This window comes from Melozone crissalis, unplaced genomic scaffold (assembly GCF_028551555.1).
Source record: "Melozone crissalis strain CALT ecotype California unplaced genomic scaffold, PUWL_Pcris_2 ptg000007l_1, whole genome shotgun sequence".
Taxonomy (NCBI): Eukaryota; Metazoa; Chordata; class Aves; order Passeriformes; family Passerellidae; genus Melozone; species Melozone crissalis.
Window position 1 is genome coordinate 13,855,295 of NW_026535785.1, and position 18,631 is coordinate 13,873,925.

Consider the following 18,631-nt stretch of genomic DNA (forward strand, 5'->3'; position numbering starts at 1 on the left):
CCGCGGTGCCGCCGCCTGGCCGCGCAAAGAGCGCTCCCTTTGTCTGGGTGTGTTTTTCTGCCCTGGCTGCGCTTTTCTGCCCTGGCTGCGAGGAGCGCGGCGTTGCCCACGCTGGCTCTCCGCTGTCCGTGGGGGAGAGGCCGCCTGCGCTGCTTTGGCAGCCGGCGTGGGGCTGGCAATGCGGGGCGGTGGGCTCGGGGCTGGACTCGGTGCTCTGAGCTGGGCTTGGCGCTGGAAATGCGGGGCGGTGGACTCGGGGCTGGGCTCGGCCGGGGCTCGGTCACCTGTTGCGGGGGTGCTGGAGAGCGGCTCTAGAGCCGGGCCGGCAGCGAGGCTGAACGAGCGCCAGAGCCCCGTCCCTCACCCTGTCACCCTGCCAGGGGAGCATTTGCTCCTGATCCTTGCCTCCCGCAGGAACAAGCCAGTCCTCTTTCACAGTTTTCTCATTGTTTCCAGATGATGAAAATGTTTTTATCTCCCGGGTTCAGTTCAGCTTTCATAGCAAATGATTGGAGGTCTGCCATGAAATACAACAGCAGCAGAATTCAGGGGGGAGAGAGGTAAATGCTTTCTCCTTGCTGCCCCTGGGCAGGAGAAGGCCTTTTTTACCCATCCTGGGTGCCCAGAAGAGGCTCCTTGTTTGTGCTCAGAGAGTGGAATAAGGGATCATTCACTCAGGAATATTCCTATGACCTAATGTTACCTCCCTGAGTAGGAGCCTGGGCAGTAAATCAGCCTTATTTGTGAATTGTTTTTGTAGAACCTTCTTTTTACTTTCTCTTTTGCCACTTAGAATATGGCAAACCAGCTCCTAATTTTAGGTGCCTAAATTAGATGGTTTGAGACTTGGGTTCTGTTCTGTTTTGGTGTTTTCCTCAGCTGATGAAGAGCAAGGAAGCTGCTTTTGGTGTATCTGATTTTATTTCATTACATACAATTATGTCTTTAGCTTTTTTTCTGTCTTTACTATTTCTTCTTCTTAACAAGCTCCTGCTTGCCATAGTCTTTAGTTTCACAAGTCATTTGCTCCAGTTCTTAGTTTATTTCAAGTGCAATATTTTTCAGCATTTGCTTTGTGCTAATTTTAAAATAATTGCTGCTTGAGGATTTTAGTCAAGTCATAGTTAACAAAATAACAGAGATGGAATTTTTTTGTGCTGAAGGAACATTCTTGAGGTGGTGCAGAAAACTCATTTGTTTTTTGTTTCCAGTCGTTGTACTGATTTTACTAAGAGCTTTTTCTTGTTTACTGTTCAGTTTGTGAAGGCCATGTTGGGTGTTTCTGACCCTGGTTGTCCTGCCTCCAAAATTCTGCCCACAGAATGACCCAATGGAGTGCTCTGTTAGAAATTCATGTTCCAAGAAGTCCATTTTTGTTTACTTGAAGCTGCCGCAGCTGTTCCAGGAGATTGCATCTGATTTTTTTTCCCATAAGCCTTTTTAACTTTTGAAATGTCAGGTTTTGGAGCCTGTATGTTTTGACACTTTACTTTTAAAGTTGTCATCAGTTGTGTATCTGGAAAGCAGAGTGCTCCCTGAATCTGGCAGTTCGATAATTAATAGTGTCATGTCCCTTTTTTCTAGGTTTGATAAAAAGTAGTTCAGAAGAAAATATTTCAAGCTGTGGTAGGACATGTCAAGGTTGGATTTATCACAAAACCAGATTGGATTTTATAGTAAGCTTTTATCAGATGAACTGAAATGTTCAAATTATTTTGAATTCTAATATTTACATTCAGTGGATACAAGTAGATTTCCCAGGTATCTTAATTCAAGTGTATTTCATGGTTCCTTAGAAATCAAGGCTGAAATGCTCCCCAGGCTATTAAAGATCAGAGTATGGACTGTAATTTGGAAACACTAATTTTGCTGGGGGAAGAACACAAGTTGACCCTTGCTCTTGGTCCACACGCTGCTGTTCCACCCCCAACCCGCCCCCCAGAAAGAGCTGGCGCAGCACAAAGAGTCCAGCCAGCACTGCCCTGAGTCTCCCTCTGATCCCCCACAAGGAAAGGCACAGATCCCCTGACATCTCTGTCCCTGCACTGGTGACAAGCCAAGCAACCCTCAGACCTTGCTTGCAAATTCTGTGAGGCTGCTGGGTTGTGTATAACACAGGGCAGCCTTGGATGGAGGCTCCACACCTGTAAATGCACTTGGCACAAGCCAAAAGGGTTTTAGTAGAACATTGGAATAAATATATGCAAAACTGGAGTTCAATAGTCTGGGTAATCTCTTAGAAAAGCACAGGAAATAAATGGGTTGAAACAAAGCCTTTCCATGGTAAATGCAGTGTGAAGTGGTGTTAGAGAAAAGTGTCTCTCTCTTTACAAGTGGTAAATGTATCTCCAAAGGTTATTTTAATACAGATGTTTTCCTGAAAGTAAATAGTGTAGGATGAACTTGCAGTGTTGAGGCAAAGTTGCTCCTAAATGAATATGCAAATCATATGAACACAGGTTTCAGACAAACCAGACACTGAAGGTGGACAGTGCTGCTTACCAAGGTTCTTTGATCTCCAGGTTGTGTTCCACCTCTAGTCTTAAAGACACAAGCTGCTTTTCTTGCAGTTTTAAGAAGCTAAAATAATTAATTGCATGTTGATAGTGCTGAGTAGAGATACAGAACAGCAGCAAATGCACAAATACATGGAAAGTGGATGGAGACTTGGAGAAATAAGAGTGATAAACAAAATAACAGCTGCTATCACATGTTCCACTCTGACAGACCTTCAACAAGCTGCTTTGCCATGAATAGTTGCATGGTTTAAACCCCATGATTACAATAATGACATGCGGTAACTGAGCATTCATTCTGCTGCTGCTGTTCCATTGAAATAAAGATTCTGGATAGAAAACTGCTCTCAATAGCTTAAAATGCCAAAGTCTTTTTAATGATATTTGCAAATCTTTCAGCATACTAAGTAAATGGAAACCACATTATGAAAACCAGGTTTATTCAGACAAAAAGAGCAAGGTTTTCTGTACTGTGTTGTTCAAGTAAGGAGGATGTTTTTTTTTACTATGGACTACTGCTTATGGCAGCAGATCAGAATATAAAGACTATCTTCAGAGAAATTACTATTTCTACTGTTCTTCAAAATGAACATAAAACTTTAAGATTTGGTGCAAAGATCAATCCAGTCCACTGCAAAAATACCAGTTACATGACTTCATACCTTAATGTTTAACAACTCGTTATTTCATGATAAAGAGGAAAAAAAAAAGCCCAATCTCCCACCCAAAACCAAACTCAGAGGGAATTTGTAAATTAATCTATTGAATTCTCTTCATAAGAACTAATTGAAAAAATGCTCTATGAAAATAATGTAAGCTTTTGGTGAAACTATATGAATTGGTAGAAACCAAACTGTTCTGAATGCCATGTGGATTTTTAAAAAGTTTCCCACAAAAAAGGCCTAATATGTGAGAATAAAATGTTGGAAGCCTTTTTTTAGGGAACCGTAGGTGCTACTGCTATTAGATAGCTTAAATTATTGATATTTTAAGAAAAGCTTCATTTTAAAATCTGAGGCTGTGGCCTTTTTTCCTCAGGCAAGCCTTAATGTGCCTAGCTGAGCCAACCTAAGCCTGGGTTTCCTGAAACCAAGAGGCACCAATGCTTAACAACATTGTGAATTTAAAAATGCTTTGTAATTGGGAAACACTCAATATTTAGCTGTACTTGGAGAACACAGCCAACATTTGTGCCACTTAAATGTTGGTCTTGCCCAAATTCAGAGTAATGGGATCTCAAAGGACTTGTTAGGCACGGCTTTGATTGCCTATGAAAGGACTCAGAGGGGACTCAGATTACAGCTGCCCTGAAATCTACTGGTGAGAAGCACAGTGACATTATTAAGTACTATAAATTATTGTTATTATCAAAATTACCAAAATCAGAATAATAAAATAGGATTTAAACTTGTCTGTATAATCAGTGTATTTTTTTATACAGTACTTTCTTCTTGCCAGTTGAATATTGTCCCATTACAACTTCAATTCCCACATGGTAACATTGCAAATATTATAATCTAGCTCTTCCTATTATTTGTAATTTTGCTCTCATGCATCCTAATCTTGTATTTTAGATATAGCTTAAGAATTCTCTGGATAGTACTTTGGCCGTGGAAAGAATAATACCCCTGCTGACTGTAGCTGACTAATTAGGAAGTTGTTACTTAACCAGGATGTGTTTTATAACCTTTTTGACACAACCTTGCAGAGCACTTTAGGAATTTAATTTCTCAATTTGCTGTGTTTTGTCAGCAGGTTGGGGCTGACAGAGCCCAAGGCTGTCAGCTCTCCTGGGGGACACTGCAGGAGAGTAGGATGCTTCCAAATTGCATGGAGTGCTGAGTAGAAATACAGCTCAGGAGTGCTTCTCTCTGCCACTCTGAGGTGGATCAGATGTGTGAATTGATCCTACTTTGGAATTTTTGTTTCCTTGTAAGGTTATAGTCGCAGGCAGTTGATGTGCCAGGCAGTGGAAACATCTCAGGCCCTTCAGCTCAGCTGGAGTCTCTGGTGACAACAGCCAAGAAAAGAAACCATCAGGCACTTGCAAAGTCACCTGCAGCTTTTCATAAGACAGACACATTGCAAAATTTTCTTATTTTCTATTTTAAATTGGTGTAAAAGACATTTTAAATAAGGCTTGGTCTTGCAAAGTGTCTCGACTCTGTTAAGAGAGAAAGTACCTGTACCCTTAAACCTGTTCCCTTATTTGCTATTTTTATCTCAGTGCTGGATTAAACCTCTGAAATTATGTAAAAGAAATAGTTTTGGACTTTCACAACTCAAAAGTAATGTGTTAAAAATTAGAATAACATGAAAAGTACATGTATGGTAAATCAGTTTTCTAGCTAGGAATAACCTTGTTTGCATTCAGTAAGGAAAACATTTTTGTTTTCATGGAGTAGTTGAACAACTGACTATTTACTCTATGAAGAAAAGCAGGGTATTGTCATAGATGTCTGTGAGCTGTCTTGTATATTCATTATTTTATGTACTAGATACTGTTACTATACTCAGCAGAGCCCCCTGCTGTTGTAAATCCTCCTCAAATACCTTTCTATGTTTTGCTATGTCTGGACCTTATCAATTAAGGGAAAAAAAAAATTAAAATCCAAATGCAAGCTCAAGGTCCTGGTTGCATGGATTTGTTCTGGATTCAGGAATGAAATATGGATGTTGTGCCTACATAGAACATATTTGCTTTCTGGCAGCAGTCACAGTTTATATGGAAAATAAACCTGTCTTGTCTTTGTGTATCTCTGGAGAAACACCTGCGCCAATGGACTGGTATAGGCTGGAAAAAAATCTGCAGGGAGAACAGGGAAACAAGTCCACCCTCTGAGTCATAAATACTGAGGAGGAGAGGAAAAGGGCAAATGAGGCAGTCTGGTACCTGTGTACACAGCCAGAAACCACCACACACCTCAGCGCTCACAGGGACAGAACAGGACCTTCTCATGCCCTGGGTGGGAGCCAGGCTCAGGGCAGACACTTGTGGAAGAGGAGGGAAAAAAATCAACAGGTTGTCCTGGCACAACATTGCAAGCGATGTTTGATACTTTATTCATCATACTGTGTTGGTAGTAAGGATGGAGAGGGCTGGCATGACAACGTGGAGGATCCTCGCTAGGACATGCATGAATAATGAATTATGTGTCAGAAATTCCTGAATAGCTGTTCCTGTTGCTCTGGTCCTGGTGGGGTCTGGCAGTGAAACACTGCTGTCTGAGGACACTGTACTCCAAAACATCCAATTTGTGAGCAGAACCCACTAAAAGGCACGACCAGACACCCCGCTCTGGGACCACCCGGCTGCCAGCAGTGCAGCAGGCGATGAACATCCCCCTCTGCTGAAGGCTTGGCTCTTTCTGAATCGAGATGGAGAGCGAAGAGGTGGTGTTCGGTGCTTTCTGACGGCAGGGATATTTCTGTCAGGCTCCCTCATTCCTGCTTACCTCACCACTCCCGCTCCCCCCGCCGTTCCCGCTCCCCTCCCCATTCCCACCCCTCGGGCCGTTCCCAGCGCGGCCGCCAGGGGGCTCCGAGCGCTGCCCGCGCGCAGCCAATCCGGTGGCGCGGGCGGGGCCGGCCGCGCGCGCGCGGGGGGTGGGCGGGGCTTGCCTTATGTCGGGGGCGCGCGGGGCTCCTCCCGCTGTCCCCTCTGGCCGCCCCCTCACGCTCCTCACTCCGACTCCACCTCCTTCCTCCCGCTCCTCCCGCCACCTCCTCTGGCCGCTCCCTCCTGCTCCTCTCGCCGGCTCCTCACTCCACCTCCTTCCTCCCGCTCCTCCCGCCGGCTCCTCCCGGGGCGGGCGCTCCGGCCGTGGCCGTGTCAGCCCAGCCACGGCAGCAGCGAGCATGTCCTCCAGTAGGGCCAAGAAAGTGAAGATGGCCACCAAGTCCTGCCCCGAGTGCGACCAGCAGGTGAGCGGCTGCCGGCGGAGCCGGGCTGCGGAGGGCGGAGCGGGCAGACCGGCTCCGTGCGGCTCCAGTCGGTGTTTGTGTGAACTCAATGGTTGTTGCCATTGCAGCTTCTGCACGGAATGTGGGTTGAACGCCGCGTCCCTCCGGCAGGGTAGCGGAGTAGTTGTATTGTGCTGAGGGGTTTCTGCGCGACTGCAGAACCTCACGGTTGTGTGCTGGTGTTGTTTAGTAACTGTGTGATCTGTTCAAAATACAACGAGCCGGGTGATTTATATAATGCGGTTTGCCCTCTGGATGACTGATGTGCCCGGGGCTGGGCGGGAGGGGGCTCAGAGGTGTTGTTTTCCCAGGGGGTGGTCGGGAAGCAGCGGAACGGAGGGAGACCTTCGGTGCAGTGTGTGCCCGGTTCCCCAGTGCCCGCTGAGCTGTCGGTGTGTCCCACTGCGGGGTCTGCTGTGCACAAAATGGAGCTGCTCACACTCACACAGAGCGGCAGCTGCTTGCACCGCTGCCGTGTCAGGAGCCTGTGCATTTACCGGCAGTGATGTGAGCGCTGAAAGCGGCGGAGCTCCGAACAATGGTCCGGCGCTGCAGCGGCCCTGGGGCTCGGCGAGGGGCAGCGCCTGTCACCGGCACTCCGGGGGACATCGGCTCCGTGACCCTGGAAAGGCGCCCCTGTCACTGCTTTAGCCATACCTAGGAAAAAAATAAATAGCCTCACATCATTTCTTCCTAGTTGCATAGCTTTAGAAAAATGGCATTTTTTGTTCTGACTTGCATAGTTTTACAGTATTCCTGCCCATCCTGGCACAGTTGGGAGCGCTGAGCTGTGTGTGGGCGTCCTTTCATGTTTTACCCAACAGATCAACCGCTGCAAATGCACGTTAGGCACGTCACCGAAATACTATTTCTGAAAAAGAAATCGTGTGCCAAGTTCTGGTTACTCAGTTGGTGAAAGGAGAAACGAAAACGAGGGAGAAATCATATATGAGAGTGGTGGTTTTGTTTGGTTGGTGGATTTTTTTTTTTTTTTGATAAATGTAGTAATGTCAAACTATCAACAATAAGTAAGGAAACACTGTAAGATTTTTTTCACTGATGTGAAAAGTGTCACTTTGTTCTGCACTTATATGCATATCGTGTGTTTTGTTTTTGTCAATGTAGATTTTCTGTTAGCACCTCCTCTATGGCTTCCATGGATTTTATGTGCTTATATGTCCTGCTCTGGCACACATTGCTCATAGTGGAAAACACCTTGTTTTCCACTGCCAAATATTTGAGAGGGATCAAGGAGCTAAGGCCTACTGTGCAAGTCAACCCTTTACAGATTTTGAGGAAACTCATATAATTCTTATGTGACTGTGTCCTGTGGTGCTGTTTCTTAAATTCTTCCATGAGCAAGGGCTTAGCATTTGTTTCTGATTTTTTCAGCAGAAGTGGCATGCATGGAAATATTTAGACACCCACAATTATTGGAGCGAAATATTGAGTAACACTTCTTACACTTCAATACATTTTTCTGTTGTAATTTAGATAATATATCATATTTCAGTATTTTCACAATCAAAGCACAGCTCCTTTAGCTAGGGAGCCTGAAGTACTTGCAGTCAATCTGCAGAAAATAATAATCACTTCTTAATTTAGCATCAAGTAAAATGTCTTGTGTGAGAAAAATTCCCTTTTTATTAGGAAAATGCTAAACAGTGTGAAATAGTGTTTAGGGCTCTTTTGCCTTAATTATGTTGCAGGATGTTATCAGTGTGGGTCTTCAAAGGATAACTGAGAGTGATCAGTTTCAGTGATAAACCCCTTCCCCCAGGCCCCCACCCTCAAATGCTGCACACCCCAAACCTGTAACACCAGAGCAGTATTGTTCTGTTAAACACACTTGAGTTCCTTGAGAAATACTGACTCTGTTCCAATCCCCTTGGGTGGCTTTGCCAAAGTTGGGTTTTTTTAGGCCAAGCCTGGAAAGGTAATTATTGGAGAGACCCAAGTGCTCAGAAATGGATTTAGCTGGAATTCTGTGTCACGTTAAGAACACACACAAGTTGTCTGTGAGATGGTGGGGCTTTAGGATTGTTACACTGAGGTATGAGCAAGGAGACAACTGTGCACACAAGCCTGCTAAATTCTGACCATTAAAGTTCAATAAACCTCTGTTGGACTCGTTTTTGTTATGTCAGTGTCTCCATAAACGGAGTTTAAAATCTCTAGTTCTGCAAAACCCGTATCAAAAAGTCTATCTGCAAGCTTTTTGTAGGGCGAAGTGCAGGACTTCAGATGTGCTACAGAAAGAAAAATTATTTGATTATTCTGAGTAGCATTAAGTTCCCCTTTACAAATTCACGTACTAATTTGGCTGGGTTTTTGAGTCAGTAGAACTTTGGAACTCGGTTCTTCCCCATGTCTGGTTAAATGGACAGGGGCAGTTGTGGTTCTGTGCTCCTGTTTGTTTCAGTGGCTATTGGCGGACTTGTAGTGACCTGTCTTTGAGAATTACATTTGAGAAATCACCTCCTGCCTTTTCCCCCCCACTATCATGCTTCAGCATGATTCCACTTTAATGTGTGTTATTTAATCTCTTCCAGATCTCTGCCTAAACTTGCTTTGATTTGTGTTTTCAGTCTTAAACCTAATCAAAGCAACATGGTGTATTGCTTACTATTCTAAAAGATCTCACAAGATCTTGGCACTAAGGTAATGAGCTTTGTAATTTATCAGTGTTGCTGTTTTTAATTGCCCTGAGTGGATTTTTGTTATTTTTCATATGAAATGTGGCATTTCTTGTTTTACATTGTTATTTTCTGGGGGAGCATATTGCTGCTGCCTGCTTAGCTGCTCAGAGGCACTGTATTCTCTCAAACTCCGGGGCCTGCAGTCAGTTCTTGCCTGCCTGGCCTGGGTTATTTGCATTTTGAATTAACGAGCTCCTTCTGTACCCACCCGGCCTTGTCTGCAGCGCTGGAGCAGAGCGTGCTGCAAATGCATCTGTTTTGCTTCAGGCTCTATTGTGCCTCTAAAGCTGCTCCTCTCTAGAGGAGCTGCTTTCAAATGCTGCTGGGAGTGAATGCATTCACAATGTACTGACGGGTTGAACTCATAATTATTTTTTTTCCCAGTATATAGAGGAAGCAAAACTGGAAATGTCTGACTGATTTGACTACTGATATTTGAGAGCTCTGAAGAGAAACGAATTCTATTTTAATTCAGCCTTCCTTTAATGCTCTCTGCTTTCCCCCACCCCCTTCCTGTCAGTCTGGGGAAAAGTAGTGCAAAGCAATCACAACAGCTGTACATTTCAAGCTTGATTTTTAACAACTGCATAAAGAAAAGGCTTGGTGAGTGATTTACAGCAGGATCTGGCTCTATTATGTTTAAATACAGTAACAGGACAGGCTGTAGTTTGCAGTACAGACTGAATTTGAAGAGTTATCTCTGAGGACAAAATGTGAGTTACTAAGTGTGTTTTTTCTTCATGAGACAGGAGTTTGGTCATAATGTGAAATTATCTGAAAAAATTGTCTTTTGTTTTCCCAGGTTCCTGTTGCATGTAAATCATGTCCCTGTGGCTACATATTTATCAGCCGAAAACTCTTGCACGCCAAACGTGCTGAGAGATCCCCACCCATCACAGGTAATGCTTCCAGAGAGGGGGAGAAGGGAGCAACAGTTCTTTCTTCTTATTTCCTGGAGGCAAAAGATAGTGGATTTTACTTCTCTGTGTAAATGGATTGTTGTCAGTTCACTTTCCCTTCAATTTGTGCATGGAAGACTTTGCATATGTTAATTTTTCTTGATTTTTGAGGAGAAGAGGGAAGCTGCTGTTTTCAGTTTTCTTTGTACTCATGATGTTGGCATTTATTCTGTTTATGTTCTAGCTGCACACACTGATCACTGTGCAGAATAACCCCTTACAGAATGCTTTGTGTTAATCCTGTTTTGAAGCTAAACATGTAGAGGTCCCAAAAGGATCTGATTTCAGAGCTCATGCTGATTGAAGCTGGGTTTTTTGAAAATAAAAAATTGGTCATAATGTTTAATCTAAAACTGGGTGGATCTTGCTTCTCTCTCCATGATTAATTTAAATATTGCTTTTTTTGTGCCTGACTTGTGTGTCTTTTGTTGATGGACACAGTAAGAAGTCTGTTGAATGTGCATTCTGGCATGAATAGCATTCTCCTTGTGTTCATTTATGTCACTTCCTGCAGTAGTAGGAATTAGTCAGAAAAAGAGCCCAACAGGGAAGATATATATTAAAAAAAACCCAAAAAATCTGACCCAAACCTAACAAATATCTGATCTATAATACCTACTTTTTAAATAGTCTACCAGACCTACAAAATGGAAGTCAGCTATTTGATGTTTTGTAGCAATGTTTTGAAGGATACCACTTGTAGGAATTAGCTGACATTATGCTGACAACTGATCTTTCAAGGTGGAGGAGGTTAAGAAATGTCTCTGGTAGATTGGAAGTGTTGATCAATTTTCTTTCCTCCTCCTGCTTTTTTTGATAAAGTTGTTACCAAATGAAGCTGAAGGCCACGATGTGGTTGTATAATTCAGCTTTGTACAGAGGAAATGCACCAGGGGAGGCAAAATGGAGACATGCTGGAGGCCATCCTGCTGGAAAGCAGCTCTGGAAAGTGCTTTTTACTGTGAGTGTGACCAAGCACTGGCAAAGGCTGTCCAAGAGGTTGTGGAGTCTCCATCCTTGGAGGTAGTCAGAACCCTTCTGGAGATGGTTCTGTGCAGCTGGCTCTTGGTGGCCCTGTGTGAGGAGGGGTTGGACAGGGTCTGAAGAGGTTCCCCTGCTCTACCTCACCCTGGCTGTGCCACTGAAGTGCAGGTTCTGTAGGAGCCTCAGTGACTGGGCCCTGCTGTCCTGCTTGTCCCTGTGTCTGTACAAGATCAATGGCACAACTGCAGCCAAAGGAAATCAGTTCCCCAGAGAGATACAGTAGCAGACTGTGTATGTCTGTATTGTGCTCCTAAGGTAACCACAACTACTTCTACAAAATGTTGTTCCAGTATTTTCAGCAGTGCAGCTACTGTGGAGTGGTGCTGCAGCCTTACAAATGTGCAGCTAATCCATGAGTGTGCAGAGGTGACTGTACTATATTTGGTACCCAAGCTCATTAATTCATGCTGAACTTCCAGACAAAACTCATGGAAATGCTCCTTTCTTTGACTGACTTGGTGCTGAGGAGAACAATACCTGTTCAGCAGTGAGCCTGAGGGGCCCTGTCGCAGGCTGGAGTGGTGGGACACATTCACTGTGTTCTGAGGTGTTCTGTGCCAGCACCACTGACTCAGCATTCAATTTGTGTGAGCAGCAGCAATGATTTCATTGTTAGTGTCTCTGGAAGCCCCAGTGCTGTGGTGTTTGCTGTATGATAAACTTTTCTAGTGGAACAGATACAGAATGTGGTGTCTTAAAGGCTGTGATGTGTGCAGTTTGTGTTCCTGTCTTATTTGGGAAACAGCTTCTTGTGGCCCAGCAAACATCGCAGGCTGCAAAATGCTTTTGAAGCAATTAAAGGGTTGATCCCTGGAATCAAGAAGTGAAGCACCCTCCTGGATCTGGCACCTTGATTTCTGCATGGATATTGTGCAGATGCAATTGTTCTGTAAAGGTACAGGCATCTGAGCACTTGATAAGGTTGATTGGGTGGGGTAAGCATTAAGAGTAAATTAAGAACAAAGGTGAAAACAACCCTGCATCATGGCATTTCTGTTCATTTGCGCAGAAAACAAGAGTGAGGCCAAAAGGAGGCGGACAGAGAGAGTTAAGCGAGAGAAGATCAATTCTGCAGTGAGTAAAGACTTAGAAAACCGCAAGAGATCCAGGTCCAACAGCCATTCAGACCACAGCAGACGAGGAAGAGGAAGGCCTAAGAGTGCCTCAGCAAAAAAGCACGAGGAAGAAAGAGGTATGAGAGCTGCAGAAATCTGTTTGTTGGATTTTCTGTTTGTATCTTTTGTAATCAGCAAACCTTGATACCATTCAATAAGTAAACTAGTTCAGCCAGTACCTGATACCTTAACGTGGGGAAAGGACTGATTTGCATATGTAGAGACCTCTGGTTTTATGTTTCAGTGTCTGATGAAACTAACTACAAAGATCTGAATCTATATTTTTAGCCACTGTATCAAGTTTCAACATGTAGCTTGAAAGCCATTGGACTGAAGTGTTAAGTAGGTTTTTGGTGGGTTTTTTTGGGTGATGTTTTTAAATTTTTTTTTTTAATTGAGGTGGTGCTGCTTTTATCGCAAGGACAGCCATATAATGATATCTGTTGTCAGAGAGGGGATTAGGATGACTGGATTACTTTAAAAGTTTCTTGAAACCTTTTGGAGGGCCAAAGTAAAAGGGGCATGTTAAATCACTACTATAACCTGAATTTTAGTCCTATTTCTGGAGGAAAGAATGACTCCTTGTCTGTTAAGGTTCCTTGGTGACCTGCTGGTATTAATCATTATACAGAGGCTGTTACATAGCTAGAGTAATTCTAGAAACCCTCAAGAATGCAACTGTCACTTAGGGTTCCTCTTGTTTTAGGAGCCCATTGACACTGCATTTTCTAGCTGTTTTTTTGGAGATAGTAATTTTAGACCTGAGTTATGAATCCAAAACATAGCATGACCTTATGAAGGTTGGAAGGGAGATAAAAGGGGAATGACAAAACTTCATACAAATATTCAGCAGATATTGTTCCTAAAACTCCTGAAATCTTGAAGCCTATCATGTGGCATGATTCAGAAATGCAATTATTCTTCCTTTGCACCTTACAAAATAAAGAGTGCTAATCCATGTTGGAAATTCCTTCAATTTCTGACTTTTTAAAATCAAGTTTGATCTCTCTACTGTTTAATGTAAATCTGTTTCTTAATGTTTCTTTAATGTAAAAACCAAGTATAAATTTGGATTTGTTGGGGGGTTTTTAGTGCTTTCAGTGTGGGAAGAGGTGGAATTTCATTTCTGTACATTTTCCAGATGGCAATTGTTTCAGTGTAATAGAAATGCACTTTGTAGTATCTAATCTCTTCACTATTGCGTATGACTTATTGATGTCAGCAAGTCATAATAGCTTCCCTATCTGTTAGTGACCCAAGCTGGACTTGTCTGGTAGCTTTAGGATCCTTTCTGGGCATTTAACTGCCATTCTAGTTCACAAAAAGCCTTGGTTTTAAAATTCCAGCAAGCTGGTTGTGCTGCCTTGTAAAAGTGAATCTTCTTTTCTGTCTCCTGACAAAGAGGAATGCAACATAAGCAATCAAAGGAAAAGATCCATTTTCTTAAGACATGTTTTGTAGTTTCCAAAAAGCAAGGATTTGACAGCAGGAGGGATATTAAGAGAACATGTTTTTCTATCCAAAACTAGGATGAATGTTTCTAACCTCTTGCTGCAAACTCCATTGTAACAGTACTGCAGTGCTTGGAGGTAGAAGAGTAGAGATTGGGTGTAGTGGAATCTTTGAATAAGAGTGTGTGTGGTGTCCCTTTTCTTGGTGTTTCCCTAAAGTTGAACCTCACTGGTTAAGATTGCCTTCATCTTTTTGTGCTGTTTTTACCATGCTTTTTCCTTGGTCTTGTGATGGCTGTTTGTTCCTCAGCCTCCTGTGCAGGGATTGGGCTCATACCCATTTGTCATTGTCTTTGCCCCAGTGCAGCTCATCTTATTGTTCAGGACTAAGTAGGCTTAGAATATTTTTTTACTTCTGGTTATGTCAGATTGTAGTGTGTGTAGACCACTGTTATGATTATCAGGCAGATTAAAAAAAAAAGGTTTCTATATAAGGCTGTTATGGCTGTAAAAATAAATTCAGCAGGGAGCTCATCCTTTTGTAAGTAATTACTAAAACAAGTTAACATTGACCTCTCCCTTTTCAAGTTGCTTACAAAATTGAAACTACTATGTGTGGAGTAATTGGCAGGAATTTTAGAAATATTATTCCTTTACCACATGTGCTGCTTGATAGTGTTGCTTGTGTCTATTAAGCAATGTAATTGTACTACAGTTAAGGTGGTTTTTGTGTGAGTGGTTGCTGGTCCTTGCAGCAGTCTGTGTGTGTTCAAAGTCAGCTCTGCAGTGCAAGGTGGCAGTATCTAATTTCCTTGCCTGTTCTCTGTTTCAGGGATATTTTGGGTATTTCTTTAGAGGTTGTGCTTTTGCCCCAAACACTTGAAAAGAAGCCACTGCTTGCATGGTTTAGATACTTGGCTCCTAATGCATTTGTAGATGGAAAAACAGGCAGACAGAAAACACCTCAGTGGTATTAACATGGAGGAACAAATTATCTGCACATTTGAAGACCATCCAGCTGTGAAAATTTCCTTCCTAAAGACCCCAGTGACATCTGTAGCTTTGCTTCCTTGCTTGTCATGCAATTCCATACACACTGTGCTTGTTCCCAGTTGTGGCTGTGCCTTTGACTGGTTCTTTTGTGTCCTTCGTGACTGGCTCACATTAGAGCAAAGAGCTGCTGCAATTAAGAAGAATAGAATAAGCAAAAAGGCTTTTTAAAACAAGCTATTTTCCCTGCAGATTTAGCAAGAAGGAATGGAGGGGGAGGAAAGAGGAAGCAGATGTAGATTGAGGGGATATGGCAGTGCTGGGACCCAGAAAATGATCCTATCACATGTTTCAGAGGCATGTGATGACCCTGGAAAATAGGAACTCCTCCCTGCAGCCTTGGCTTGTCAAAATTGTCACTTAATTTCTTTGTCACATGTACTGCAATGTATTTTGAAAATACAAACACTTAATAATTTGACTCTGATTTTGTTGTGGAGGTGTGTTCTTTGTTTTATTGTGTGGCACTGTGACACACAGGTAGACTGGTTCCCAGGTTGCCTTGTTACCTGGGTAAAAACCCTGATGTAGTAAAGCAAACAAAAACCCTTTTGTACTGGAGGAATTGATATTGGTTATTCTGAAAGAGGTTACCAGCAAGTAAGTCTCAGTAAGAGCAGTAGACTTGCTGAAGCAGACTTGTTATTAGCAGGCCAGATCTTCATAAAGGTAGATACAGACATTTCAGTATCCTGATAAAACTTAAGCTGAATACATTTTCTTGATTCAAGTTTTCTTTTTTCTGTAATTTCCAGCTGCATTACTCACACATTTACTTTCCCAGTGTGGATATTTGAAGTAACTTGCTATCTTGAAAAATGAATCCATACAGAATTTGTGAAGGGGGAGGTCCATATGTGATTTATACATAATCACTGTTTGAAGGGCTGCAGTATAAAGGGATTGCAGGAGATCTGGGGATACAAGAGACATGATCCAGAAAAGCTATTTTTGCCTGAATGGCCTCTTAGTTGTATACCAAACCCCCTGGTTTTTAATGTCTTACTGTCTTGTAGAAACACAATACTATTTTTCTTTTGCTCATAATAGAGAAATGAGTCAAAACTACTCTCAGATCAGACTGAAGTAGAAAGTTTTCAGTGTGTGGAAGCTGTGGTATCCTAGGAGTAGTGTATGATAAAATGTCATGCAGGTGTGAGCTCTTCACTTGTTACTGATGAGAACTACAATTGTCCTGAGAGTGCATGAAGCCTGCACCCCTGTGTTAATCCCTCACACTCTTTGATATCAAGATTTCAGTAAGCTGAAGTCTCAGAATAAGGCTGATCTGGGAGGAAGGGAAACAAAGAAATCCACAGTCTGTTAACAGCAGCCAGGGTGTGGTGCAGGGGGAGTATTTTTAATTTTGCTGATATGTTCAAGTTGTGGCTGGATTCGTTTGGATCAGGAAGTATGAATCAAGGGGTGGGGCTTAGATATGAAAATAGAAGAGGTTAATGTGGAATAACCAGTGTGTGTAGTGTCTGTACTCAGAACTGCTCCCAGCATTGTTAATTTTTAAATGGTGAGAGGGAGGAAGTGGAGCAGCCCAGAGTGTACATACAGAAGCTGATTTGTCTTAAACTGCAGGGTAGGGCTGGCAGTGAACCTCACTTTGAAACGCATTTCAAACTCAATGCACTAGAGGATATTGCCTTGCATGGCCAGGAAGTCAGCAAAAAGCTGCTTTCTGCTGTTTCTGTGTCAGTAAATCAGAACACAGTGGCAAAGGATTTTGGAGCTTCTCCCACTCAGTTGTTGAGCACAAGCACTTGATTTCACACAGACAACACTCTGCTGGAGTTCTCTCTGTAGCTGCACACAAATGTGAAGCCAAATAAAACCATTGTTATGAGGGTGAACCCACTGAAGGGTAACCCTGTGGGTAGGTGGAGATGGGAGCTGCTGGGATCTTTGTTCCTGATCCTGCTTTTTGTTATTTTCCAGTGCTGCCCTTTCTTTGGCTTTCCCATGCTAGTTTAGGTGTCTTGCTGGAGCAGTTGCCACAGTGTGGGTGTGTGTGAGTGTGTTAGTGAGACTGAGGGGTCTCTCAGGTGGGCTTTATGTTGTGACTGGAAATGAGTCCAAGCCACGTGGAACCTGGATTAGAGATGGAGCTCCACAGCTGAAAGCTCTCAATGTATTTCTCTCTTCTTTCTGTCTACAAGCCTGCTCTTCTGCTGACAAAACTGTTTCTTTGTTTGCTTTATTTTCTTAACAATTTGTGTCAGCTACCTGTGGTTTGCTAAACTGGGATAGAACCAGTCAGGATCTGGAGGAGGTGGTATTTATGCAAATGGTATTACTCAAATTATAATTTTTTATGAATTTTTGTAGTGTAACTTACTTGATTTGAGCACTGCAGTACGGAAACTTTTTGATGGCTTCCTGTTTGTCTGTGGCATTGAAGCAAGCCAACATCAGCACAGGGAGCTCATGGGTTTGACTTGCTCAAGGAGGTGTGTTAGCATTGTTCTACAGCTGGGATAGGATGGAAAGTCTGCAGTGTAGAAAGTCCAGAAATGTGCATGACGGTCAATTTGGAGCCTGACTTCATCCAAGTGTCTGCTCTTTGGCCTTTGACCCTGTCACTAAACTCCTGGGTTTCTTTCATGTATCTGTAAAGTAAGGGGGCAAATCTTGTGTTTAATTAGCATATTGTGAAATAACTATGCTTTATTGGATGGGAGGTGGGCATGTAAAGAAAAAAACCCAAACCACTAAAACCAAAAAAACCTGAAGGAACCCTTGAATACTCGTTTATCTTTATGTTAACAGTTCATTCTTCCTTCACTGTTAAAGAGGAGAAGTTCAGTCATGCTTTTGGCTGACTCATTCTGTGGCTCTTCCAGCACCTTTGTGTGCCTCTATTACTTCCTCCTCTTTCTTACCCCCTCCATGCATAGGAGTTGACTGAGTAACTTCAATTCCACTACTTCACATAATTTCCTAATTTCTGTGTAACTTGCATTAACTTCAAATAATGGAAAAAGCTTCTAATAGTGACTTTTTTTTCTTCTACAGAGAAACAAGAAAAAGAAGTTGACATGTATGCTAACCTTTCAGATGAAAAGGCCTTCGTATTTTCAGTGGCCTTGGCGGAAATAAACAGAAAAATTATCAATCAAAGACTTATTCTGTAACTTGTGAGCACAATCTGATGCAGTTTTATGCAGGATGGCTAGCAGATTTCCAAGGTGCCATGGACTCTCGGAAAGTGTGTTGTCTGCACCAACAAGGACCATAGCATTTCCTGTTAAAAATTCTACTCCTGTTCTTGGAAATCCAATTCTGTCTCTACAAATCAGAAAGAAAGTGGTCACGAGATTGTGCTGTGAAAAATCAGAAAGCAGATATGTTTCATGCCTTGAAGACAAATGCACAGAGAGACTGCACCCATTCCAGAGCACTTCTTTTGAATTTGCTGCCAGAAATGCAATATTTTAAATATTTTCAGAAATAAATGATTTTCCTTTAAAATTATATATTTCAGATTTTGAAGCTATATTGCAGTTTACGTATGTACAGTTCACATAACTTTTTAATAAATTGATATTCCAATATTTTATTGAACTGAGAATTAAGTACATTTGTGATACTCAGGGTTGTTGGTTGTAATCCTCTTAAAAGTCTGGTATTCATCCTAGGTATGACATTTTGTAATAGGTGTGATATGTTTCTGGTAGGAAGAAAATTAAAATGGTTTAATTTGGGAGGATTATTTTGTTAGACAACTTCCTATTTTTTATGAATTATCTCTAGAAGATAATTTCTTGCTCCATAGAGTTGTTTTTTAAAAATCATATACTTTGGGGGTCAGACTCCTCAAGTTTG

The 18,631-nt window shown here is 42.5% G+C and overlaps 1 protein-coding gene across 1 annotated transcript; it reads left to right on the plus strand.

The window, feature by feature from the left end:
• Positions 1–6,194: 6,194 nt before the first annotated feature.
• Positions 6,195–18,364, plus strand: CUNH16orf87 (chromosome unknown C16orf87 homolog). The gene is made up of 4 exons (XM_054296115.1): positions 6,195–6,440; positions 9,981–10,077; positions 12,191–12,373; positions 17,822–18,364. The coding sequence occupies exons 1-4, from the start codon at positions 6,375–6,377 to the stop codon at positions 17,938–17,940; spliced, it is 465 nt and encodes a 154-aa protein (XP_054152090.1). The 5' UTR covers positions 6,195–6,374; the 3' UTR covers positions 17,941–18,364.
• Positions 18,365–18,631: the final 267 nt, after the last annotated feature.